We start from the raw sequence: 18,458 nt of genomic DNA, 5'->3' as shown, positions 1-18,458 counted from the left end.
AGAACCATTGGTAGAAGCAGCTCAATCAGCCTACATAAGGGGCAGTCAGATTAGTAAAGGACAGGCGGAAGAAGTAAGTACACTGTTCATTATTTCGAAACCAACCGCCACAACTGGTAACAAATTTACCCCAGTGCTGCACAAGTCGGCCACTGCCTACAGAACCATTGGTAGAAGCAGCTCAATCAGCCTACATAAGGGGCAGTCAAATTAGAACAGGACAGGCGGAAGAAGTAAGTACACTGTTAATTATTTCGAAACCAACCGCCACAACTGTTAACAAATTTACCCCAGTGCTGCACAAGTCGGCCACTGCCTACAGAACCATTGGCAGAAGCAGCTCAATCAGCCTACATAAGGGGCAGTCAAATTAGAACAGGACAGGTGGAAGAAGTAAGTACACTGTTCATTATTTCGAAACCAACCACCAAAACTGTTTACAAATTTACCCCAGTGGTGCACAAGTCGGCCACTGCCTACAGAACCATTGGTAGAAGCAGCTCAATCAGCCTACATAAGGGGCAGTCAAATTAGAACAGGACAGGCGGAAGAAGTAAGTACACTGTTCATTATTTCGAAACCAACCGCCAAAACTGTTAACAAATTTACCCCAGTGCTGCACAAGTCGGCCACTGCCTACAGAACCATTGGTAGAAGCAGCTCAATCAGCCTACATAAGGGGCAGTCAAATTAGAACAGGACAGGCGGAAGAAGTAAGTACACTGTTCATTATTTCGAAACCAACCGCCACAACTGTTAACAAATTTACCCCAGTGCTGCACAAGTCGGCCACTGCCTACAGAACCATTGGTAGAAGCAGCTCAATCAGCCTACATAAGGGGCAGTCAAATTAGAACAGGACAGGCGGAAGAAGTAAGTACACTGTTCATTATTTCGAAACCAACCGCCACAACTGTTAACAAATTTACCCCAGTGCTGCACAAGTCGGCCACTGCCTACAGAACCATTGGTAGAAGCAGCTCAATCAGCCTACATAAGGGGCAGTCAAATTAGAACAGGACAGGCGGAAGAAGTAGGTACACTGTTCATTATTTCGAAACCAACCGCCACAACTGTTAACAAATTTACCCCAGTGCTGCACAAGTCGGCCACTGCCTACACAACCATTGGTAGAAGCAGCTCAATCAGCCTACATAAGGGGCAGTCAAATTAGAACAGGACAGGCGGAAGAAGTAAGTACACTGTTCATTATTTCGAAACCAACCACCAAAACTGTTTACAAATTTACCCCAGTGCTGCACAAGTCTGCCACTGCCTACAGATCCATTGGTAGAAGCAGCTCAATCAGCCTACATAAGGGGCAGTCAAATTAGAACAGGACAGGCGGAAGAAGTAAGTACACTGTTCATTATTTCGAAACCAACCGCCACAACTGTTAACAAATTTACCCCAGTGCTGCACAAGTCGGCCACTGCCTACAGAACCATTGGTAGAAGCAGCTCAATCAGCCTACATAAGGGGCAGTCAAATTAGAACAGGACAGGCGGAAGAAGTAAGTACACTGTTCATTATTTCGAAACCAACCGCCACAACTGTTAACAAATTTACCCCAGTGGTGCACAAGTCGGCCACTGCCTACAGAACCATTGGTAGAAGCAGCTCAATCAGCCTACATAAGGGGCAGTCAAATTAGAACAGGACAGGCGGAAGAAGTAAGTACACTGTTCATTATTTCGAAACCAACCGCCACAACTGTTAACAAATTTGCCCCAGTGCTGCACAAGTCGGCCACTGCCTACAGAACCATTGGTAGAAGCAGCTCAATCAGCCTACATAAGGGGCAGTCAAATTAGAACAGGACAGGCGGAAGAAGTAAGTACACTGTTCATTATTTCGAAACCAACCGCCACAACTGTTAACAAATTTACCCCAGTGCTGCACAAGTCGGCCACTGCCTACAGAACCATTGGTAGAAGCAGCTCAATCAGCCTACATAAGGGGCAGTCAAATTAGAACAGGACAGGCGGAAGAAGTAAGTACACTGTTCATTATTTCGAAACCAACCGCCACAACTGTTGACAAATTTACCCCAGTGCTGCACAAGTCGGCCACTGCCTACAGAACCATTGGTAGAAGCAGCTCAATCAGCCTACATAAGGGGCAGTCAAATTAGAACAGGACAGGCGGAAGAAGTAAGTACACTGTTCATTATTTCGAAACCAACCGCCACAACTGGTAACAAATTTACCCCAGTGCTGCACAAGTCGGCCACTGCCTACAGAACCATTGGTAGAAGCAGCTCAATCAGCCTACATAAGGGGCAGTCAAATTAGAACAGGACAGGCGGAAGAAGTAAGTACACTGTTAATTATTTCGAAACCAACCGCCACAACTGTTAACAAATTTACCCCAGTGCTGCACAAGTCGGCCACTGCCTACAGAACCATTGGCAGAAGCAGCTCAATCAGCCTACATAAGGGGCAGTCAAATTAGAACAGGACAGGTGGAAGAAGTAAGTACACTGTTCATTATTTCGAAACCAACCGCCACAACTGTTAACAAATTTACCCCAGTGCTGCACAAGTCGGCCACTGCCTACAGAACCATTGGTAGAAGCAGCTCAATCAGCCTACATAAGGGGCAGTCAAATTAGAACAGGACAGGCGGAAGAAGTAAGTACACTGTTCATTATTTCGAAACCATCCACCAAAACTGTTTACAAATTTACCCCAGTGCTGCACAAGTCGGCCACTGCCTACAGAACCATTGGTAGAAGCAGCTCAATCAGCCTACATAAAGGGGCAGTCAAATTAGAACAGAACAGGCGGAAGAAGTAAGTACACTGTTCATTATTTCGAAACCAACCGCCAAAACTGTTAACAAATTTACCCCAGTGCTGCACAAGTCGGCCACTGCCTACAGAACCATTGGTAGAAGCAGCTCAATCAGCCTACATAAGGGGCAGTCAAATTAGAACAGGACAGGCGGAAGAAGTAAGTACACTGTTCATTATTTCGAAACCAACCGCCACAACTGTTAACAAATTTACCCCAGTGCTGCACAAGTCGGCCACTGCCTACAGAACCATTGGTAGAAGCAGCTCAATCAGCCTACATAAGGGGCAGTCAAATTAGAACAGGACAGGCGGAAGAAGTAAGTACACTGTTCATTATTTCGAAACCAACCGCCACGACTGTTAACAAATTTACCCCAGTGCTGCACAAGTCGGCCACTGCCTACAGAACCATTGGTAGAAGCAGCTCAATCAGCCTACATAAGGGGCAGTCAAATTAGAACAGGACAGGCGGAAGAAGTAAGTACACTGTTCATTATTTCGAAACCAACCGCCAAAACTGTTAACAAATTTACCCCAGTGCTGCACAAGTCGGCCACTGCCTACAGAACCATTGGTAGAAGCAGCTCAATCAGCCTACATAAGGGGCAGTCAAATTAGAACAGGACAGGCGGAAGAAGTAAGTACACTGTTCATTATTTCGAAACCAACCGGCACAACTGTTAACAAATTTACCCCAGTGCTGCACAAGTCGGCCACTGCCTACAGAACCATTGGTAGAAGCAGCTCAATCAGCCTACATAAGGGGCAGTCAGATTAGTAAAGGACAGGCGGAAGAAGTAAGTACACTGTTCATTATTTCGAAACCAACCGCCACAACTGGTAACAAATTTACCCCAGTGCTGCACAAGTCGGCCACTGCCTACAGAACCATTGGTAGAAGCAGCTCAATCAGCCTACATAAGGGGCAGTCAAATTAGAACAGGACAGGCGGAAGAAGTAAGTACACTGTTAATTATTTCGAAACCAACCGCCACAACTGTTAACAAATTTACCCCAGTGCTGCACAAGTCGGCCACTGCCTACAGAACCATTGGCAGAAGCAGCTCAATCAGCCTACATAAGGGGCAGTCAAATTAGAACAGGACAGGTGGAAGAAGTAAGTACACTGTTCATTATTTCGAAACCAACCACCAAAACTGTTTACAAATTTACCCCAGTGGTGCACAAGTCGGCCACTGCCTACAGAACCATTGGTAGAAGCAGCTCAATCAGCCTACATAAGGGGCAGTCAAATTAGAACAGGACAGGCGGAAGAAGTAAGTACACTGTTCATTATTTCGAAACCAACCGCCAAAACTGTTAACAAATTTACCCCAGTGCTGCACAAGTCGGCCACTGCCTACAGAACCATTGGTAGAAGCAGCTCAATCAGCCTACATAAGGGGCAGTTAAATTAGAACAGGACAGGCGGAAGAAGTAAGTACACTGTTCATTATTTCGAAACCAACCGCCACAACTGTTAACAAATTTACCCCAGTGCTGCACAAGTCGGCCACTGCCTACAGAACCATTGGTAGAAGCAGCTCAATCAGCCTACATAAGGGGCAGTCAAATTAGAACAGGACAGGCGGAAGAAGTAAGTACACTGTTCATTATTTCGAAACCAACCGCCAAAACTGTTAACAAATTTACCCCAGTGCTGCACAAGTCGGCCACTGCCTACAGAACCATTGGTAGAAGCAGCTCAATCAGCCTACATAAGGGGCAGTCAAATTAGAACAGGACAGGCGGAAGAAGTAAGTACACTGTTCATTATTTCGAAACCAACCGCCACAACTGTTAACAAATTTACCCCAGTGCTGCACAAGTCGGCCACTGCCTACAGAACCATTGGTAGAAGCAGCTCAATCAGCCTACATAAGGGGCAGTCAAATTAGAACAGGACAGGCGGAAGAAGTAAGTACACTGTTCATTATTTCGAAACCAACCGCCACAACTGTTGACAAATTTACCCCAGTGCTGCACAAGTCGGCCACTGCCTACAGAACCATTGGTAGAAGCAGCTCAATCAGCCTACATAAGGGGCAGTCAAATTAGAACAGGACAGGCGGAAGAAGTAAGTACACTGTTCATTATTTCGAAACCAACCGCCACAACTGTTAACAAATTTACCCCAGTGCTGCACAAGTCGGCCACTGCCTACAGAACCATTGGTAGAAGCAGCTCAATCAGCCTACATAAGGGGCAGTCAAATTAGAACAGGACAGGCGGAAGAAGTAAGTACACTGTTCATTATTTCGAAACCAACCGCCACAACTGTTAACAAATTTACCCCAGTGCTGCACAAGTCGGCCACTGCCTACACAACCATTGGTAGAAGCAGCTCAATCAGCCTACATAAGGGGCAGTCAAATTAGAACAGGACAGGCGGAAGAAGTAAGTACACTGTTCATTATTTCGAAACCAACCACCAAAACTGTTTACAAATTTACCCCAGTGCTGCACAAGTCGGCCACTGCCTACAGATCCATTGGTAGAAGCAGCTCAATCAGCCTACATAAGGGGCAGTCAAATTAGAACAGGACAGGCGGAAGAAGTAAGTACACTGTTCATTATTTCGAAACCAACCGCCACAACTGTTAACAAATTTACCCCAGTGCTGCACAAGTCGGCCACTGCCTACAGAACCATTGGTAGAAGCAGCTCAATCAGCCTACATATGGGGCAGTCAAATTAGAACAGGACAGGCGGAAGAAGTAAGTACACTGTTCATTATTTCGAAACCAACCGCCACAACTGTTAACAAATTTACCCCAGTGCTGCACAAGTCGGCCACTGCCTACAGAACCATTGGTAGAAGCAGCTCAATCAGCCTACATAAGGGGCAGTCAAATTAGAACAGGACAGGCGGAAGAAGTAAGTACACTGTTCATTATTTCGAAACCAACCGCCACAACTGTTAACAAATTTACCCCAGTGCTGCACAAGTCGGCCACTGCCTACACAACCATTGGTAGAAGCAGCTCAATCAGCCTACATAAGGGGCAGTCAAATTAGAACAGGACAGGCGGAAGAAGTAAGTACACTGTTCATTATTTCGAAACCAACCGCCACAACTGTTAACAAATTTACCCCAGTGCTGCACAAGTCGGCCGCTGCCTACAGAACCACGACTGTACGCACGTCTTCATCCGCAGGAAATCGATGGCCCCCCATATCCTATAAAAAATATCGAAATCTTATGGGGAGGCATAATGGCCTCCCAGAAAAACTTCTGCCGCGTGGTTGAAAGAACAGGCGTACAAGCCCCACGAAACACGAAAGCCATGATTACCTTTTCACTTCTTGTTTTTTCTGGAAGGGGCGATAGTTAACGTACAGTGGTAAATTGACACATTGAAAAAATTGAAGTGTGCCATCGTCTAGTCCAAACGCGCAGGTTTGTTGAAGGATGACATCATTCTGTTGCAGGACAGTGCCTGCCCAAAAGATGCACAGGCTGTCTTTTACAGTACAGTGCAGAAGTTCCGCTGGGAAGGCCTCACACATCCTCAGTACAATCCCCATCTCTCCCCATTCAGTTTCCGTATTTTTGGAGTGTGAACAAAGACATCCGTGGCCATCGATTTCCTTCGGATGAAGAGGTGCACGTCTGTCCACAATCGTGGTTCCATAGGTGACCGCAAACTTTTTTCCCATGAAGCCACACAGTGGTCATTAAAATTGCTACACCGAGAAGAAATGCCGACGATAAACAGGTATTCATTGGACAAATATATTAAGCTAGAACTGACATGTGATTACATTTTCACGCAACTTGGGTGCATAGATCCTGAGAAATCAGTACCCAGAACAACCACCTCTGGCTACATTAAAGGCCTTGATACGCCTGGGCATCGATTCAAACAGAGCTTGGATGGCGTGTACAGGTACAGCTGCCCATGCAGCTTTAACACGATACCACACTTCATCAAGAGTAGTGACTGGCGTATTGTGACGAGCCAGTTGCTCGGCCACCATTGACCAGACGTTTTCAATTGTTGAGAGATTTGGACAAATGTGCTGGCCAGGCCAGCAGTCGAACATTCTGTATCCAGAAAGGCCCGTACAGGAACTGCTACAAGCGGTCGTGTATTATCCTGCTGAAATGAAGGGTTTCGCAGGGACCGAATGAAGGGAAGAACCACGGGTCGTAACACATCTGAAATGTAACGTCTACTGTTCAAAGTGCCCTCAATGCGGTCAAGAGGTGACCGAGACGTGCAACCAATGGCACCCCATACCATCACGCCGGCTGATACGCCAGTACGGCGATGACGAATACACGCTTCCAATGTGCATTCACCGTGATGTCGCCAAACACGGATGCGACCATCATGATGCTGTAAACAGAACCTGGATTCAACTGAAAACATGACGTTTTGCCATTCGTGCACAAAAGGTTCGTCGTTGGGTACACCATCGCAGGCGCTCCTGTCTGTAATGGAGCGTCAAGGGTAACCGCAACCATGGTCTCCGAGCTGATAGTCCGTGCTGCTGCAAACGTCGTCGAACTGTTCGTGCAGATGGTTGTTGTCTTGCAAACGTCCCCATCTGTCGACTCAGGGACCGAGAAGTGGCTGTACGATCCGTTACAGCCATGCGGATAAGATGCCTGTCATCTCGACTGCTAGTGATACGAGGCCGTTGGGATCCAGCACGACGTTCCGTATCACCCTCCAGAATCCACCGAGTCCATATTCTGATAACATTCATTGGATCTCGGCCAACGCGAGCAGCAATGTCGCGATACAATAAAGTGCGATCGCGATAGGCTACAGTCCAACCTTTATCAAAGTCTCCTCCTTACACAAACCATCACAACAACGTTTCACCAGGCAACGCCGGTCAAATGCTGTTCGTATATGAGAAATTGGTTGGAAAGTTTCCTCATGTCAGCACTTTGTAGGTGTCGCCACCGGCACCAACCTTGTGTGAATGCTTTGAAAAGCTAATCATCTGCATATCAAAGCAACCGCTACCTGTCGGTTAAATTTCGCGTATGTAGCACGTCATCTTCGTGGTGTAGCCATGTTAATGGCCAGTGGTGTATTAAAAGTTATGGCGATTACTTTTGAAATAATAAATAATTTTCTTACCAAACGAAGAGTCCACGGCTGTACTGCCACTTCATAGTGTCCGAGGGGCACAATATTTCGACGATCAGACATGTCGCCACCGTCAGGTGAGATGACGAACTGAGCTCCTGAGGCCTTATATCCGCTCCCCACACAGGCCGTCCCCTCCACGTGCACCGACGGTGGAGGGAACAGACAGCAGATAGGGCGGTGTGGAGGGTAAAAATCGTAGAGGGAGACCAAGAGATGAATAATACACTAAGCAGATTCAGAAGGGTGTAGGCTGCAGTAGGTACTGGGAGATGAAGGAGCTTGCACAGGATAGATTAGCATGGAGAGCTGCATCAAACCAGTCTCAGGACTGAAGACCACAGCAGCAACAACAACAACAACAAAAACAACATTATGGTGTGCAGTACGTGACCATACTGTCCCGGCCCACGTCCACATGCAGGGTAGCAGCCCCCACAGGCGGCACCACCTGCAACTCTACTCACGTCGTGGACGCCCAGCGTGGCGACGTAGGTGGCGAAGCCCTCGTTGAGCCACAGGTCGGTCCACCAGCGCATGGTGACCAGGTTGCCAAACCACTGGTGCGCCAGTTCGTGCGCGATCACCGACGCCACGTCGCGCTTCGCCAGCACCGACGACACCGCGCTGTCGAACAGCAGCAGCCGCTCCCTGGAAGCACAAAAGCTCTCACTTTGGTCACCCCTGAACGGCCAGGGCCGTCTCGATGGGAGCCACGTTACACTCCGCAGCCTCTCACACGAAAATATATTTTACAATGGTAAAAAAGTCGTGCAAACGCTCAGTAACAGTGATGTCGATTATGACAGTGGCTCGTGACAACTGCACGACGAGCAATTTTGAATGCATAACGGTTTTCAGAGGACATACAAACAGCAGGATCTACAGTCTTACACTCTCGTACAGGGTGACTGCTTCAAGAACATTTACGGACACAGATACCCAAGGAGTCGAAGGAGACATCCACATCTACATACATACTCCGCAATCCACCATACGGTATATCGCGGAGGGCACCTCGTACCACAACTAGCATCTTCTATCTCTGTTCCACTCCCAAACAGAACGAGGGAAAAATGACTGCCTATATGCCTCTGTAAGAGCCCTAATCTCTGTTATCTTACCTTTGTGGTCTTTCCAGGAAATGTAAGTTGGCGGCAGTAAAATTGTACTGCAGTCAGCCTCAAATGCTATTTCTCTAAATTTCCTTAGTAGTGATTCACGAAAAGAACGCCTCCTTTCCTCCAGAGACTGCCACCCGAGTTCCTGAAGCATTTCCGTAACACTTGCGTGATGATCAAACCTACTAGTAACAAGTCTAGCAGCCCGCCTCTGAATTGCTTATATATCCTCCCTCTATCCGCCATGATAGGGATCCCAAACGCTCGAGCAGTCTCAAGAATGTGTCGTATTAGTGTTTTATAAGCGGTCTCCTTTACACATGAACCACATCTTCCCAAAATTCTACCAATGACCCGAAGACGACCATCCGCCTTCCCCACAACTGCCATTACATGCTTGGCACACTTCATATCGTTCTGCAATGTTACGCCCAAATATTTAATCGACGTGACTGTGTCAAGCGCTACGTTACTAATGGAGTATTCAAACATTACGGGATCCTTTTTCCTATTCATCTGCATTAATTAACATTTATCTATATTTAGAGTTAGCTGCCATTCTTTACACCAATCGCAAATCCTGTCCGAGTCATTTTGTATCCTCCTACAGGCACTCAACGACGACACCTTCCGGTACACCACAGCATCATCAACAAACAGCCGCACATTGCTATCCACCCTATCCAAAATATCATTTATGTAGATGGAAAACAACAGCGGACCTACCACACTTCCCTGGGGCACTCCAGATGATACCCTCACCTCCGATGAACACTCACCATCGAGGACAACGTACTGGGTTCAATTACTTAAGAAATCTTCGAGCCACTCGCATACTTGGGAACCAATCCCATATGCTCGTACCTTAGTTAGGAGACTGCAGTGGGGCACTAGATCTAGCATATTGTTTAATCTTTAACAAAAATGTGACAACAGATAAACTGAGTGGAAGGTATTTAAAAAATGAGATGTTTCGAACAGTGGAAAATCTAGGCTGGAGCTTAACAATACTATGAAAAGCCAAGTTGCTACTCGCCATATGGCGGAGGTGCCGAGTGCTTCCTTTTTCCCTCCCCACTCCTCCCCTGCCCTATGTCTACCCTGCAGCACTTCACTATCCGCCACCCTCACCATACTATCCCTCTCACCTCCCCCTCCCCAACCCCACTCAGCCTCCTCCTCCTACCCCCACCCACTCACCACTCCCACCATCAACTGGTGCTGCTGCTCACAGTCTGCTTTCAATTGCCTGGAAATGTAGTCATGTGTGTGTGTGTGTGTGTGTGTGTGTGTGTGTGTGTGTGTGTGTACCTCTGTTGTTGATGAACGCCTTAATGGCCGAAAGCTTTATTTGTGACAGTCTTCTGTCATGCCTGTCTGCGACTCAGCATCTCTGCTGTATGGTGAGTAGCAACTTTGATTTACAAAATAACACGTTTCTTGCTTTGTAGGTATTAAAATCCATGGAGAAGAAATAAAAACTTTGACGTTCGCCGATGACATTGTAATTCTCTCAGACACAGCAAAGGACTTGGAAGAGCAGTTGAACGGAACGGACAGTGTCTTGAAACGAGGATATCAGATGAACATCAACAAAAGCAAAACGAGTATAATATAATATAGTATAATTAAGTCGGGTGATGGTGAGGGAATTAGATTAGGAAATGAGACACTTAAAGTAGTAAAGGAGTTTTGCTATTTGGGGAGCAAAATAACTGATGATGGTCGAAGTAGAGAGGATATAAAATGTAGACTGGCAATGGCAAGGAAAGCGTTAATGAAGAAGAGAAATTTGTTAACATCGAGTATAGATTTAAGTGTCAGAAAGTCGTTTCTGAAAGTATTTGTATGGAGTGCACCCATGTATGGAAGTGAAACGTGGACGATAAATAGTTTACACAGGAAGAGAATAGGAGTTTTCGAAATGAGGTGCTAGAGAAGAATGGTGAAGATTAGATGGGTAGATCACATAACTAGTGAGGAGGTATTGAATAGAATTGGGGAGAAGAGGAGTTTGTGGCACAACTTGACTAGAACAAGGGAGCGGTTGGTAGGACATGTTCTGAGCCATCAAGGGATCACCAATTTAGTACTGGAGGGCACCGTCGAGGGTAAAAATCGTAGTGGGAAAGCAAGAGATGACTCACAGTTCAACAAAAACGGACAGTTTGATGAATGGGCACAAATTAGTGAGACTGAACAGTTCAAGTTCCTAGGCGTTGAGACAGACAGTAAGATGTCGTCGGAAGCTCACGTTTAGGATCTTCTTCAAAAAGTACACGCTGCTTTGTCTACTATTACACAATATCTGAAATAAATGATAGTTCAACACCAAAAGTAGTATTCTGTCCAGCAACTCGTGGAAAAATTAAGACAGTTAGCTAACTCATGTGTCACATTACTGACTACGTTTATTTAACTTATGGCTTGTCGTCTGCAAAGGATTCGTATACGTTTCATTTTACCTACTATCACTCTCCTGTCACAACCTCATGCACTGACTCATTCCATGACGGGCTCCTCAGTTTGATCCTACAGAGTATGACACGCAATACAAAGAAATAAAAAGTTAAGACACTATTTAACTGTGTATACTATATCCTGTATGTCAAGAAAATTTAACGTTTAACGTCCTACATCAACATCTACATACACTCCTGGAAATGGAAAAAAGAACACATTGACACCGGTGTGTCAGACCCACCATACTTGCTCCGGACACTGCGAGAGGGCTGTACAAGCAATGATCACACGCACGGCACAGCGGACACACCAGGAACCGCGGTGTTGGCCGTCGAATGGCGCTAGCTGCGCAGCATTTGTGCACCGCCACCGTCAGTGTCAGCCAGTTTGCCGTGGCATACGGAGCTCCATCGCAGTCTTTAACACTGGTAGCATGCCGCGACAGCGTGGACGTGAACCGTATGTGCAGTTGACGGACTTTGAGCGAGGGCGTATAGTGGGCATGCGGGAGGCCGGGTGGACGTACCGCCGAATCGCTCAACACGTGGGGCGTGAGGTCTCCACAGTACATCGATGTTGTCGCCAGTGGTCGGCGGAAGGTGCACGTGCCCATCGACCTGGGACCGGACCGCAGCGACGCACGGATGCACGCCAAGACTGTAGGATCTTACGCAGTGCCGTAGGGGACCGCACCGCCACTTCCCAGCAAATTAGGGACACTGTTGCTCCTGGGGTATCGGCGAGGACCATTCGCAACCATCTCCATGAAGCTGGGTTACGGTCCCACACACCGTTAGGCCGTCTTCCGCTCACGCCCCAACATCGTGCAGCCGCCACCAGTGGTGTCGCGACAGGCGTGAATGGAGGGACGAATGGAGACGTGTCGTCTTCAGCGATGAGAGTCGCTTCTGCCTTGGTGCCAATGATGGTCGTATGCGTGTTTGGCGCCGTGCAGGTGAGCGCCACAATCAGGACTGCATACGACCGAGGCACACAGATCCAACACCCGGCATCATGGTGTGGGGAGCGATCTCCTACACTGGCCGTACACCTCTGGTGATCGTCGAGGGGACACTGAATAGTGCACGGTACATCCAAACCGTCATCGAACCCATCGTTCTACCATTCCTAGACCGGCAAGGGAACTTGCTGTTCCAACAGGACAATGCACGTCCGCATGTATCCCGTGCCACCCAACGTGCTCTAGAAGGTGCAAGTCAACTACCCTGGCCAGCAAGATCTCCGGATCTGTCCCCCATTGAGCATGTTTGGGACTGGATGAAGCGTCGTCTCACGCGGTCTGCACGTCCAGCACGAACTCTGGTCCAACTGAGGCGCCAGGTGGAAATGGCATGGCAAGCCGTTCCACAGGACTACATTCAGCATCTCTACGATCGTCTCCATGGGAGAACAGCAGCCTGCATTGCTGCGAAAGGTGGATATACACTGTACTAGTGCCGACATTGTGCATGCTCTGTTGCCTGTGTCTATGTGCCTGTGGTTCTGTCAGTGTGATCATGTGATGTATCTGACCCCAGGAATGTGTCAATAAAGTTTCCCCTTCCTGGGACAATGAATTCACGGTGTTCTTATTTCAATTTCCAGGAGTGTATATACTCCGCTAGCCGCCAAGCGGGGTGTGTCGGAGGGCACTAGTCACATTCCCCCCCTCTGTACCACTCGCGGGTCGCGTGAGGGAAAAACGACTGTCTGAACGCCTCAGTACCAGCTCTGATTTCCCTTATCTTATGGTGATCATTGCGCGGTTTGAAAGTTGGTGGTAATAATACATCCTCGCTGAAGATTGGTTTTCTGAATTTAGTGAGCAGCCCCTTGTGTTTGGCGCGTCGTCTATCTGCAACTGTGTCTCACTTCAAACTTTCTATGAGATTTGTAACGCTCTCGCGATGGCTACATGTACCAGTCACGAATCCTGCCGCTCTTCTTTGGACCTTCTCAATTTCTTGAGTCAGACCCAACTTGTAAGGGTCCCATACAGACGAACAATACTCTAAGACTGGACGAACTAACGTATTGTAAGGTACTTCCTTTGTTGAAGGACTGCAGCGCTTTAGCATTCTACCAATAAACCGCAATCTAGAGTTCGCCTTATCCGTTACTTGTGTTATCTGATCATTCCATTTGAGATCATTTCGATTGGTCGCACCCAGATACTTGACTGATGTTACCGCTTCCAAAGACTAATCATTTATTTTGTACTCGTACATGAATGCATGAATGAGGACTTTCACCTTGTTATACGCAGTAGGTTACCATGCATTTATTTTCTGGAAATCCTCATTGATTTGTTCACAACTTCTGTGTGATACTAATTTCCTGTAGACTACAGCATCATCGGCAAGCAGTCTAAGGCCGCTGTCAATACCATCTACCAGATGGTTTATGTAAATCGTAAAAAGCAGAGGAACTATTACGCTGCCCCGGGGGACACCTGAAGTTACTCTTGTTTGTGTTGTAGTTACCCCGTTTAGGAGGACATACTGCTCCCTGTCTGTTAGAAAATTTTCTATCTAACCGCATACGTCATTGGATAGACCGTAAGTGCGCACTTTTTGTAGCAAGCGACAGTGCAGAACTGAGTCGAAGTCCTTTCGAAAGTCGAGAAATATGGCATCAACCTGGAAGCCGGTATCTAGAGCCTGTTGTATATCATGCACAAAGAGGGCCAGCTGTGTCTCGCATGACCACTGTTTCCTAAAACCGTGCTGGTTTCTGCAGATGAGCTTCTCAGAGTCTAGAAAGGTCATTATGTCTGAACACAAAATATGTTCCATGATTCTACAAAAAAATCTATGTCAGTGAAATTGGCCGGTAATTATGTGCATGCTATTGTCCACCCTTTTTATAGATTGCTATGACCTAGGTCTTCTTCCAGTCCCCTGGAACTTTCCGCCGTTCCAGTGATCTCTGGTAGATGACGGATAAGAATGGTGCTGTATTTGTAGCACAGTCAGCATAAAGTCTTACGGGGATACCGTGTGGGCCAGATGCCTTCGTGGCGTCTAAGGATCTTAACTGTTTCGTAATCCCAGATACACTGAACACTATCTCAGCTATCCTTTCATATATAAACTATACAAAAGTCTCCGCCTATAACTAACAGAGAATTTGGGTATTTACCTCCTGTGTACTCAAGACTTTCCCTGAAACGTTCTGCGACGTTTGTTGCAGATGCTGGTGGTCTATGAAAGCATCCTAATACAATGGTCAACCCTTGTATGATAGACAGCTTTATCAAGACTATTTCCCTGCTACAGCACGCCGTGGTGCTTGTAAAGACGAATACTATACGTCACTGAAGTTTTGAGAGTTTATTTATACAGGGTGTTACAAAAAGGTACGGCCAAACTTTCAGGAAACATTCCTCACACACAAATAAAGAAAATATGTTATGTGGACATGTGTCCGGAAAATATGACAGAATACATCTGGGACACTAAACTTCCCAATTTATCGTCGCTAGATGACCTTTGTGTAGACATGTTGTAAGGTGTCACGCAAATCCAACACCTTCCACGAAAACCCTGGCAGGATAGCAAATCCGGCAGTATTTCACATAGCTCCGAATAAATCCTGACATTAAATTAAGCAAAGTAATACGATCAACGAGTGAGCAAATGGAATACCACAGACGCCTATATGCATGTCGTACCCTCCCACCGTGAAACAGACGCAGTTCCGAGGGACGAAACGAGAACAGAAGCCGAAAGCAGAACCGTGTTAAGCTAGAAGGCCCTATGATAAGGGACGGACACCCACAACTTCGGCTGACCGCCAGGACCACCCCCCCAGACCATGTTAAAAGAGCCGTCCAGAAGAACAGTATAGATCTTATGATAACACTAAAAGGACCACAACAACTGAAAGTTTTAGCGTGAGACAATACGCGTCTCTGTTACGTTGCAAACGTTAAAAACATTGCCGCACCACGAAAAGCATGGCGTTTCTCATTGGATAGACAGAATTTTTGTAGGCGGAGCTTAAGGTTGACATTGAGACCCTGATTGGTCAGTTGAAAACGCAGCCAGATACCTTCTTTTCAACCAACTTCTGTAAATTATAGTAAGGAGAAGTTAGGAGAGAGTTGCTTCCGAGACTGCGGCGCCCGCCGCCCCCTGGCGCTGCCTAAACACCGACAAGGTAATGAAAGCACGCCATGCTGCATAAGAGCGCATAAGGCTTCACTCAGAACTGCAGAAGTCTCACCTATTAGATCCCCTTTTTACGTAATACTAGTGTCGATGGTCAATTAAACTTCGTGGTATTCACATTTACTACTAGAAGTTAAAATCTGAAACGCGATGATTTTTTCTGTTATATAATTACTGAGAAGCCACATCAGCTACTGTAATTTACGACAAGTTAGATAAGTAATTAAAGATAATTGAGGGTCACTGTAGACCATTTTTGATAATTTTCACTTTTATGAAACTTAACTTAAATCTAGATTGTAGATGTGATATGGCATAGGGCATCCTTCGATCCACTGTAGAACTTGGAAACCCATTCATGGAATATTCGTTCAAATTTTTGTTGAACGCAGATGGTTTTTATCATCCTGTATTAAAATATTTCCCTTTATCAATAGTGCAATTTATAAACAATGTTTTGTGAGTAGAATAAAAACTCCAATGGTAAACTTAACTGCTTTTTCGACGTTATTTTACCAGATAACTAAAAATAAGAAACCCTTGAACCCTTCCACTAAATTTAGTTAGTATTAAGATTCTTTTACAGGGAGTGCAGCTGAGCTGACGCTGAAATCATTAAGTGTTTGGTTATATCATCGCTAGTACTCACTGAACTCTTCTGAACTCTACATGTCATGTGTGGTCTGGCGTCTCCTTACCAGCAACAGGTCCCAGGTTCAAACTAGTCAATTCCCTAAAAAACACGCTCAAAGCGTAGTTGGTTGAAAGTGTTAGGGAGACACGACTTAGAACAGGCAGACACCACGCAGAATGGTAGAATGTGATATCACATACCTGTGGACACGTCTCAAACGCTCGTCGATTCCGTGTAACACTGCTGCTGCACTGCATCCCAGCTGTGGGCCAACACCGTACTAAGCAGGTGACACGAACATCAAGGCTTGCCAGCGTATCGCTTATCCTTCAGTGTCAGCTAACTGAGCATGTGTGATTAGACTAAGGGAGGCGGTGAAAACCGAAATGCTCGTAGGTGGAACGTAGAGTGTAAAGAAATAAGTAGATGGAGGGCAGCCGGGTTAGTGACTCACCTGTAGGTTACGAGTCCCCAGTTCTCCATGGCCCCGGCGGCGAAGTCCGGGATGGCGACCATGTCCAGCTTGGGCAGCGGGTAGAGCACCTGGAAGAAGCGCTCGTAGAAGGTGAGGACGCCGGGGCCGACGGCGGAGGCGTAGCCCGCCTGCAGAAGCGCCTCGCGGCGCGCCCACACGCGGAACAGCGTCGTGTTGTCGCCGGTGGCCGAGTCGACGTGCTCCAGGTCCGACACGACGAACGCCACCAGGTAGGTGGGCATGCGCAGCGACTGCTCGAAGCGGTCCACCATCCACTCGGCGCGCCCCTCCCTGCAGCCGCCGCACCACCAGCTCACTCAGTGTGCATTCCAGAAGCGCTGCTCCACTTACACACACACACCCAAAATATTGACGAAAAACAAAGTGCAAGCCCAAAAAATAACTCACGTAGTGTAATGAAATTTCTGGAATGCGTTTCTCTAGATAACATATCTAACTGATGATCATTAGAAGAGCACAGGTTAATGTAAACGCGAAACAACCCTTTGGAAATGTGTAACGCTGGTGTAACCACCAGAATGTTGAGTGCAAGTATGCAAAAATGCATGCATTGTCTTTACTTGCAGAAAAACGTTTAAAACTTTTCAAAATACTCTCCATTAGCATTTACACATTTTTTCCATTCTCTGAAACCACTTAGAAAATGTGTCAGTCCAAGCTTCTTTTGGGATGTCGCTTAGTGCACTCTTCTACACTGCAATGGCCTCTTCATCTGATGAAAACCGCTGCCCTCGAATTTTTTCCTTAGTCTTAGGGAACAGAATCAAGTCACAGGGTGACACGTCAGGTGAATAGGGGGGATGGGGTAACTCTCGCACTATTTCCTTCTCCAGAAAGTCCATCGTTCTCGCAGCCCTGTGCGCATTGGATTATTGTGATGCAGCAGAAGGTGCCCACTCTTGGACTTTGGATGCTACGACTTCCATATGGCGATGACTTTTGGAAGACAATCGATCACTTCCAGAATGAGATCTTCACTCTGCAGCGGAGTGTGCGCTTATATGAAGCTTCCTGGCAGATTAAAACTGTGTGCCCGACCGAGACTCGAACTCGGGACCTTTGCCTTTCGCGGGCAACTGCTCTATCAACTGAGCTACCGAAGCACGACTCACGGCCGGTACTCACAGCTTTACTTCTGCCAGTATCCGTCTTCTACCTTCCAAACTTTACAGAAGCTCTCCTGCGAACCTTGCAGAACTAGCACTCCTGAAAGAAAGGATATTGCGGAGACATGGCTTAGCCACAGCCTGGGCGATGTTTCCAGAATGAGATCTTTGTGAAAAAAGTTGCCACCATCGTTTTTCCAGAGCTCCGACTTCGTCCAACTTTTGTGGGTGGTTCTTCCCCTGGAAAGCACCACACAAAACACTGTGTCTTCGTTTCAGGGTCATAATGGTAGACCACGTGACGATATTGTAGGTCTCTTGGGACTTCCCTCCATTGAATTTTTCGAGCATGAAACGACACCAGTCCACTCTCGCCTTCTTTTGGCTTTCTGTCGGGGAATGTGGCACACAACGGGCACATCTCTTATAAAGGCCTAAGTGACTATCAAATTCAATGTCGCAAGATGTAAGATCTGGATCTTCTTTGATCATTTTCCTCACAGCATTAATGTTTTCAGGAGTCACAGCTGTTCCTGGCCGACCGGGAACAGGTTCATCTTC

General features: G+C 46.8%; 1 protein-coding gene across 3 annotated transcripts in view; it reads right to left on the bottom strand.

Annotated features, from left to right (window-relative positions):
* Nucleotides 1-18,458, bottom strand: part of LOC126293406 (aminopeptidase Ey-like) — a 424,028-nt gene that overhangs the window by 165,467 nt on the left and 240,103 nt on the right. For all 3 annotated transcript variants that reach the window (XM_049986620.1, XM_049986618.1, XM_049986619.1), the window contains exons 5-6: nucleotides 16,750-17,061; nucleotides 8,373-8,556 (exon numbers count right to left, since the gene is read on the bottom strand). In XM_049986620.1, the coding sequence (XP_049842577.1) occupies nucleotides 8,373-8,556; nucleotides 16,750-17,061 (496 nt within the window). The remainder of the gene's footprint in view (nucleotides 1-8,372; nucleotides 8,557-16,749; nucleotides 17,062-18,458) is intronic.

This window comes from Schistocerca gregaria, chromosome 10, assembly GCF_023897955.1.
Source record: "Schistocerca gregaria isolate iqSchGreg1 chromosome 10, iqSchGreg1.2, whole genome shotgun sequence".
Classification (NCBI taxonomy): Eukaryota; Metazoa; Arthropoda; class Insecta; order Orthoptera; family Acrididae; genus Schistocerca; species Schistocerca gregaria.
The sequence above is the reverse complement of the archived record's forward strand: the minus strand, read 5'-3'. Positions and strand labels throughout refer to the sequence as shown.